Source organism: Heterocephalus glaber, unplaced genomic scaffold, assembly GCF_053883595.1.
Source record: "Heterocephalus glaber isolate CG9 unplaced genomic scaffold, H.glaber_assembly_v1.0 deba00001457, whole genome shotgun sequence".
Taxonomy (NCBI): domain Eukaryota; kingdom Metazoa; phylum Chordata; class Mammalia; order Rodentia; family Bathyergidae; genus Heterocephalus; species Heterocephalus glaber.
In genome coordinates, this window is record NW_028258305.1 from 48,400,072 (window position 1) to 48,408,863 (window position 8,792).

Below are 8,792 nucleotides of genomic sequence, written 5' to 3' on the forward strand. Positions count from 1 at the left end.
CAGGGCTATTTCAGAAGCTTGCTTGGCTTCACAAAGCATGGCTCCTTTTTGGATGGAGAGGGAATGAACTGTTCGCCATCACCTTCTGGAAGAGCAGTCTTCACAGGTGAACGAGAATGGCTAAGCACACTCTTGGAAACCAGGGTTTTATTTTGTTTGCCCTAATGACCAGCCCTTTGACCAAGTCAAAATGAGAGCAACACTTCACCTGGATTTGGACACTGCTCATGTGGTAATAAATCAGCTGATTTTTCCTACGGGGCACATTCTAAAATGACCTTACAGAGCTTCCCAAGAAGGGTTCTTCAAAGCTTTTTCGGTGGGTTCATTGGCTGTGGCCCACAGACCTCCACCCTTGAAGTCTCTGGCTCTGAGCCTATAGGTTGACCCAATACTTGGATGGTAAAAACGTAAAAGAAAAAAAAACAAACAGCCAAACACCTTGTGATGTGAAGTGTAGTATTTTGGCTTTTCATTGTCATTTTGTTGAAACTTATGTTTCCTTTTTAACAAATCTTGATTGGTTATTGACCATAATAGACCCTATGCTAGGCACAGTAAGCTAGTAATTTTCATTTTACCTCATTTTCTTATCAAATTAAATGTTTTCAACATAGAATTATTATTACTGTCCTTTTTTAATTGAGGAAATTAAGATTCAAAAATATTCAGTAGCTTGTCCAAGAATGTGGAGCTAATAAGTTGTAGGTCCAAGATTCAAATTCACATTGTACTTCAAAACCAGTGTGTATCTCTTTCCCCTCTGTTACACTGCCTTCCAAACAGCTGTGGTCTTTGGACCAGTCCAGAGCAGATTAGTCATTCCATTAAGTTCAAATGTAAGCTACAACGCAGAAATGCAGCAGATCTAAAAATGTCTTTCACCCTCTTGTCTTTATAGCGTCTATTGTTCTCTGAGCCCTACCTCCATTTTTCCCCAACCTGCACATACATATCCACTCTGGCTCTGGATGAGAGACCTAAATGGACACACATCTTTTGTTCTCTTCATTAATTTGATGTAAACCAGTCCAAAATATATTAAGTCACTACACTTCTCCTACTGTATTCTTACTGTGTCGAGATCCTTTGAGGTCAGCTTCTTCTATAGGGACCAAGGCCATCATAGCTTCTAAAGTGGTCATCCAATTGTAGACCCCAGAGCAGCAAAGCCACCTGGGAAGTGGTCAGAGGTGCAAATTCTCCAACCTGCCCCACACCTACTCAATCAGGAACTCTCGGACTGGACGCCGAATATGTTTTCCTTGTGTCCCCCGGACCTTCCAGGTGATTCTGATACAAACTAAAGTTTGAGATCCAACGGCGCATTCTATTTCCAACAGATTCATGCAGCTAAATTCTTAAATCTCATCTATGGGGTGGACGGGGATTCTTCCTCAGAATTCAGTTGGGTAGGGACCTTTCTCCAGGAGGTGACAGTGCACCGACCTGAGGTGGGGGGCATCTGTACTTCAGCCTACGAAGAGATGTGTAAACTCAAGGGTTGCTGAGGAATTCCCACCGGAAAGGCCTCCTCCACGTGGGGTGCAGCGGGCTCCGCCTCCTTACCCAGCTGCAGAGCAGGTCTCTGGAGGGCGCTGGGCCCCACCAGGGACCCTGGGAGAGAGACTACAAGCCCCAGCGTGCCGTGCGCGCACCACCCGTCGCCCCAGAGTGCCCCGCGCTCGCCGCCCGGCTCCGGAAACGCGCGGTGTGCGGGCTGACGGCCCGGAAGGTGATGGCTTTGGCCACCGCGGCAGCGCTCCTGGCCGCCCTGGGCGGGGCGCTCTGGCTGGCCACCCGGCGGTTCATGGGGCGCGGGGCGCAGCGGCCGCACGGAGGCGGGGTCCCCGGCCTCATGCGCGGGAAGACCGTGCTGATCACCGGCGCCAACAGCGGCCTGGGCCGCGCCACGGCCGGCGAGCTGCTGCGCCTGGGCGCGCGGGTGATCCTGGGCTGCCGCGACCGCGCACGCGCCGAGGAGGCGGCCGGCCAGCTGCGGGGCGCGCTCGGCGGGGCGGAGGCCGGGGTCGGGCCTGGGCAGCTGCTCGTCCGGGAGCTGGACCTCGCCTCGCTGCGCTCGGTGCGCGCCTTCTGCCGGGAGCTGCTGCAGGTGGGCCGGCCTCGCCCGCCTCGGGCCGCCCGTTGCCCCCGCCCCTCCTTCCCTCCTTCCCTTCCGGAGCGGGGCGTCCTCGCTGCCGCGGGGGACTTAACAACACCCTCGCCGGTCTGGCCGGGTCTCCAGCAGGGTGGAGCTTGGAATCCTAGTGATCGGCTCCAAGCGGAGACGGGAGTGAAAATAATACGATGCCTGGCGTTACTGAACGCTTCCTGTGTGCCAAGCGTTGCAGATTGGTTTTTGGGTTTTGAGTGAAATTAAATGCCTTGGTTGTTGTCATTGGGTCTTCACAGTAATCCTGTGAGGCAGACATTGTTATGTCCATTTTATAACTGAGGAATCCGAGGTGTAACAAGGCATCTGTGGAGCCCTTGCTTTAACCCCATCAGAGGGTGAAGATTCCTTGCGCAGGTGGTAAACAGTATTCCACGCAGGTGGGGCCGAGGTCAAAGGACTTCTTGGTGGAGGCGACTTGGGAGATTGGAAGCTAGTTGCACAGGGAGCGTGCCTGTATGAAAAGGAGTCTCGAGTAGAGATTCCCAAATTGCCTCAGTTTTTCATGATGTCCTTAGGCCAAAAGTAATGCCTAAAGTTTACTTATTAAGTAATTAGATCCAAATAACCTAGTTAGTATTTATGACCTAACAGCTTAGTGGTTGCTTGAAAACTAATACACATAATTCCAAAAGAAAAAAAATCAAAAACGATACCTTTACTGCATTCTTAACCATAATCACCTATGTTAATGTGTTCCTGCTGGTCACTGCACCAACTATCCAGCCTTGCATGAAATTAGGTATGGCCGCCTTTGTTTTCTGTTCTACGTGGATTTTAGCCTTGGCTTTCTTCTTATAATATCTGATAAAAAGTCAGTTCCACAAAGAAATTGCCTCATTAATGGAGTATAGAATGTGAACCACCTGGAGCTAGTAATTTCTGAGGTACTAATCATTGGTTCCCTTGAAATTTTAAAATATTCCACAGTACTCTCGGAGGGTGTTTATGCTGTTATGCTCTCAAACATCTTGTTGCAGTTTGAGGGAGTTGGCTTTTTTTGTTGTTACTGCCTGTATTTCATTATCATACAATAGTAATCTGAGAATTTTTGGAAGCACTGGAAGTGGATCTTCCTGTTTTTCATTAAAATATGGATGGGGCTGGGTATGCTTTTTATACTAGACACCTTTGCTAATTTGAGAACTTAAGACAGAACCAGTTAAAAAGTAGGGACACAAATAAGTAAGTTGTCCTTGCTTCTGTTTACCTTCCTGCCTGACTCTGAAGTTCAGTGACTAGAAGAAAGAAATGGAAGTGTAGGCATCCCACAGATTGGCATTCTTGGTATTTATGTCCTTTATCTCCTAGAATTTAAAAAATAGTAAATGATAAAGTCTTAAAATAACACAAGCCAAGCAAAGAATGATGGCTCAGGAATGATTAATTCAGGAAACCTTTCCAAAGGATTAGTGGAAAAGAACACTCCTTTCTTTCCTCCCATGGGTGAACTCTTGTCTTCTTTTTGAAGTTGACTATTGGAAAACCTAAAAGCTCTTGCACAGGCCAGAATGAGAAATAGGTAATCTGACAACTAGGCTTTGATAAAAGTTGTGAAATTTAACACATTTTTCTTTTAGCTTGTACTTGGGAAAGGGCCAGTGAAGCTTGAAATTTGACCTGGAATTAATTTAATCATGGGTCGTCACTGTATCTTTACACCTGGAACATATGCCTTTCTTTTTCTCAGCCCATTAAGAGGCATAGAGGAGCCAGAAAAGGGCTAGAGAGGACCAGCTTACAGAATTTAAGGGATGAGACTTCCCTATGAGAACTGTCTAAATCTTAGGACTTTAGTTTGGGGACATGCAGGAATATATGATCAAAGTACCAAGTTCTAACTATGCAGATAGCCTAAATGAGGGCCCACTGAAGCTTGAAAGATAGTTTCCACATAGGAATGAATAATAGGTGTTAAAGGTCTCAATCATATAGCCATTCCCCAGTCCTGTTGTGAGCCTCATGTATGAGTCCCTAGTTTCTAATATTTTTATATTCCCTTATTTTTTTTCTTAGTTTTTCTTTGTTTTATTCATGAGGATCTTTCCAGGGTTGTTTGTACCCCTGACTCTGACTGTTGCTTGTCCCAATGTTAAGGAAATGCCTTTTAAGTTACTCTTCTGTTCCCACAGGGCCTTGACACGTAGAGAAGTACAATGGGAAGTAATCTTATCCTCTCCTCTGGAGTTTGTGCTAGTATGTCTAGGAATAACTGCTGACCTTCTTCTGTGTACAGTCTAAAGCTCTTCTGGACTTCAGCTATGTTTTAAAAGTCCGGGTTAGAAAGGCAAAGTAGCTTTCTAATTAAGACAAGGGGCACTGGTGTCAGAAAATTGTGCCTTACTGTCAGATTCTTTGCTGCGTCACCTAGGAGCTCTGGGAGACTGGACAAAATACCTGGCTTCTGTGCTTCAGTTTGCTTATGGAGTTACCGGGAGTAGATAAGGTTGAATGTGCAAAGCAAAGGGCCACACTCATACAAACATAAGTCTTTTTCCATTTTCCTCTCAATTGTTAGAACTTCATGAAAGCTATTTTATGGACTTTTAGTATTATGCAATAATTTCTAAAATTATAGGTGCTTTTATTGTGTTTTGATAGGATCTCAGGATTAATGTGATAGCTTCCAAATTGCTGTTTTCCAGGTTCAGCTAAAGTCAGAGGGAGAAATCTGGAATCATTTGAATCCCTCATCCCCCGGTTTACTGTTTTTCTGTTTTTAGAAAGATCTCTGAACTGCTGAGATAATCAGCTTCTCCATGAAACACCTGGTACACATATCTGTAATCATTAAGGTCCAAAAGCAGAAGACCGGGAATGGAGTCTTAGGTACAGTTTCTGCATCTCTCACTGGCAGATTTCTGTGGGTATTTTCATATTTATTTTAATAAGTGAGAAAAAGGAGCATTGAGTGAAGTTACAAATACCAGTTTAAGGAATATCCTGCAAAGGAGTCCCTGCCCCACTACCTAAAGATAAAATTGGCAGTGTTTCAAGTAGTTCTTAAATCCATAGGCTAAAAACTGAAATACTTTTATTTAGTTTCAAGTTCCCTTTTTATTGAAATGTATTTACATGAAAAGCGAGCATTTGAAGGCCTGCGTTCATAATGCTGCCCTCTCTTTTTGGTATTTAAAGGAGGAGCCAAGGCTAGATGTCTTGATCAATAATGCAGGGGTCTTCCAGTGTCCGTATATGAAGACTGAAGATGGGTTTGAGATGCAGTTCGGAGTGAACCATCTGGGACACTTCCTTCTTACCAATCTTCTGCTTGGACTCCTCAAAAGTTCAGCTCCCAGCAGGATTGTGGTCGTTTCTTCCAAGCTTTATAAGTATGGAGATATCAACTTTGAAGACTTAAACAGTGAACAAAGCTATAATAAAAGTTTCTGTTACAGCCGGAGCAAACTAGCAAACATTCTTTTTACCAGAGAACTAGCCCACCGCCTAGAAGGCACCAACGTTACAGTCAACGTGTTACATCCAGGTATTGTCCGGACTAATCTCGGCAGGCACATACACATTCCACTGCTGGCCAAGCCACTTTTCAATCTGGTGTCATGGGCTTTCTTCAAAACTCCACTCGAAGGTGCCCAGACTTCCATCTATTTAGCCTCTTCACCTGATGTAGAAGGTGTGTCAGGAAAGTACTTCGGAGACTGCAAGGAGGAAGAGTTATTACCCAAAGCTATGGATGAGTCTGTAGCAAGAAAACTCTGGGATATTAGTGAAGTGATGGTTGGCATATTAAAGTAGGAGCCAAGTAGTAAGAGCTGTTTATAAAAATGTGTCAGTTACATCTGTGGTCAGGAATGGTGTGACTTGAAGCTACTTGAAAAATTTTTTTTCTGTAATAGCACTGCTAGGAGCTATATGTGGATATGTTGATGTTACTGTAAAGTTATATTTGGACAGTTTCAATAAAGATGTTTAAAACGTATATGTGTGTGTGTGTGTAATGAACAAGTTATCTTTTAAATATTCCGCAAGTATAGATTACAAATTTCACAACAAAATAAGAATCTCAAGGGGGTTATCAGATATCTTTGAGTTTCATGGCTAAAGTGTTAAGTACTTTTTACTACAGTGCTGATTTTTATGTGGAAGTATATTCCTGGTATGTGCACCCAACTCTCGGAATAAATTTGCTGGTACGGGTTCTTTATTGTGTGTTTCTTCAGAAAGCACCCCTTTATCATATCATTACCTTCTCCACACTCTTCTTGCCACTCCTTACACACTGCTCTGAGAAATAACATCTGAAACCCAAATCTGTGTCACATCCTTGCCTCAAAACCTGTAATGGTTTTCAGTTGCCCATTAACGGTGGGTTTTCTGTCCCGCCCCGCTTTGGGCTATAGACTTCCTTCTTCAAAAGGAATCTTTTACTCAAATGCTAAACAGGTTACAGAAAGGCTGTAGGGCTGGAATCCCAAAGAGCTATTTCAAAAGAGTCTTTTCAGAATATAGTAGTTTATAAGCCACCATTTAAAGCTCCTAAACTGACAGCAGGCGTGCCTTGCCCTTTCTATAATAATGGAAAACATTCTGTCCACACAATCCAGTATGGTAGACTCTAGACCCGTGGGCACCGAAATGTATTTGAGAACTAGGGTTCTTCTTTGTGTTGTTTAAGTAGACACATCTAGTTACCAGATCGTGGATAGTGCCTCTAGTCCTGCCATCAGGCGCTCTCGAAGAGCGACCTGCTCTTTCCTCTAGGCTGCATGTTCCTTCAGTCACAATATGTTCTTTTTCTCAGCAGTAGACTCACTCCAGAGCAGCCAGGGTGAACCTATGGCACCTGTTAGACTGTATTTTTCTTTGGAGATAAACAATGTTACTGTAGGGTTTTTTTCTAAACTAAAACCTCAGAATTCAGGTTTAATTACAGTGTTGGAACTTTGCAATGAAGAAGTGGATTTTGGGTTGCAGTTTGGCACTCGGTCTCTAAAAGGTTTGCTATTACTGCCCCAGAGGTTCCTCTCACTTGTGATCCTTTCTCCAGTCTCTAGGCAGAAACAATTCTCTTCTCCTTTGCATCCACTGGTCTTGGTAACTGCATAAAGTGCAGTAATTACTCATTCACAGACCCAGTTAAGACAATTGGAATAATACTTCTCCAAGGAAAAAAGATGTGTCACTATTAGTTTTTCTCCTTTAACAATCAAAGTATAGTCCCTAACTGGGAGTAAAAATTTAATAAATGGTGTGAATGAAAATAGTTGAGCCCAGATAGGAACATTGTAGGCATCTACAATGGTCTACATATTATAGTATCACAAGTATCTACTTTAAAATTTCAGTTGTTTATCTTGCCATTTCTTAATATTGGAAAAGAATTTATGGCCTTAATGGGTAGAGAGCTCCATTAAATATATTGACCATTGTGGCCATGGGCTGATCTTTGATTGGTTATTTTTAAAATAATTTATAATACCTGGTTACAAGTATCAGTTCTTTTCAAGAATGGCAAAATTTTGTCAACTCACAGAAGGTGTGTTTTCTGTTAAAGCACTGTGCTCTGAATATGAGAAGCTTTCTGTCATCACAGGTGTGTCTGCAGGTATAGTGGGTATAGCTGCATCATGTTCTTTGAAACACTGTATTTTAAAAAGTAATCCTACAGAAAGACCTGCTGAACTTAGAAATATGGGCAGGAAATACACCAGCATGCAACTTGGAAAAATGGAAGCTAATAAATCTGTCCTACACCTTACTTCATTAAAAAAGCCCCTTTTTTTCATTTAATACCATCTTTTCTGGCTGTATTTTGATATCTGATGCTTTTCAGGGGATTTGGGCCTTTTGAGCTTTTCAGAGTTTTTGTTTATGGCACTGCAATAAAATAAAATAGAATTTATTAATTTATCATGATAGAAAACCAGAAACTTATCTGGAAACACCAGCTATAAAGATAAAATAAGCTGCCATTTGGAAGATGTTCCCACCACTGTCTGATGGAATCAAAAACCCGTAAGCGCAGTCTGCCTGTTGGATTTTGAAGACTGTTAACAGCGTTTACCTCTTTTTTTCTCTTCCTTATGTTGACTCACTTCTAACCATTTTTGCTGGGGAAAGAAATAGGAAAAGACAATTCTGATACTTTAATACTCTTACCCCTCTCCCTCAAGAATCAAAGCATAGTCTCTAATGGAGTAAAAAATTAAATAATAAATGAATGGTGTGAATAGAAATAGTTGAGCAGAATATTGGTAGAGGGAACTTGCACCGTGCCATGTAATGGAATAGTGAATTGAAACTCCATTTTCTGTGCTGACTCATCTTCATTTTCGTTTTTGTTTTTTAAACTGACTTCAGTTTCAAACATCTTGTTTCAAGAAGGGATGAGATTGCTGGGCCTTTGCTTCAACTTCATACAGAGCAACTATTTTGTACGGTGGGATTCTAGGTAGCATTTGATTAGGAAAAGGATTTCACTTCTTAAACACCATCATGTTAGTTTTAACCAACAGCTCCCCAAATTACTTTTCCTGGTGACCTTGACAAGACACTGAAGCTCTGTGAGCTATTGTTTTCTTGGCTTTATGGTTGATGTATACAGGCCGACATGAAAGGGTTGTTCACTGAAGGCAAGGGACAGAGTTGCACAGCATTT

The 8,792-nt window shown here is 42.7% G+C and overlaps 1 protein-coding gene across 1 annotated transcript; it reads left to right on the forward strand.

Moving 5' to 3' along the window:
* Positions 1 to 1,705: 1,705 nt before the first annotated feature.
* Rdh14 (retinol dehydrogenase 14) lies at positions 1,706 to 6,113 on the forward strand. The gene is made up of 2 exons (XM_004839034.3): positions 1,706 to 2,113; positions 5,312 to 6,113. The coding sequence occupies exons 1-2, from the start codon at positions 1,739 to 1,741 to the stop codon at positions 5,927 to 5,929; spliced, it is 993 nt and encodes a 330-aa protein (XP_004839091.1). The 5' UTR covers positions 1,706 to 1,738; the 3' UTR covers positions 5,930 to 6,113.
* Positions 6,114 to 8,792: the final 2,679 nt, after the last annotated feature.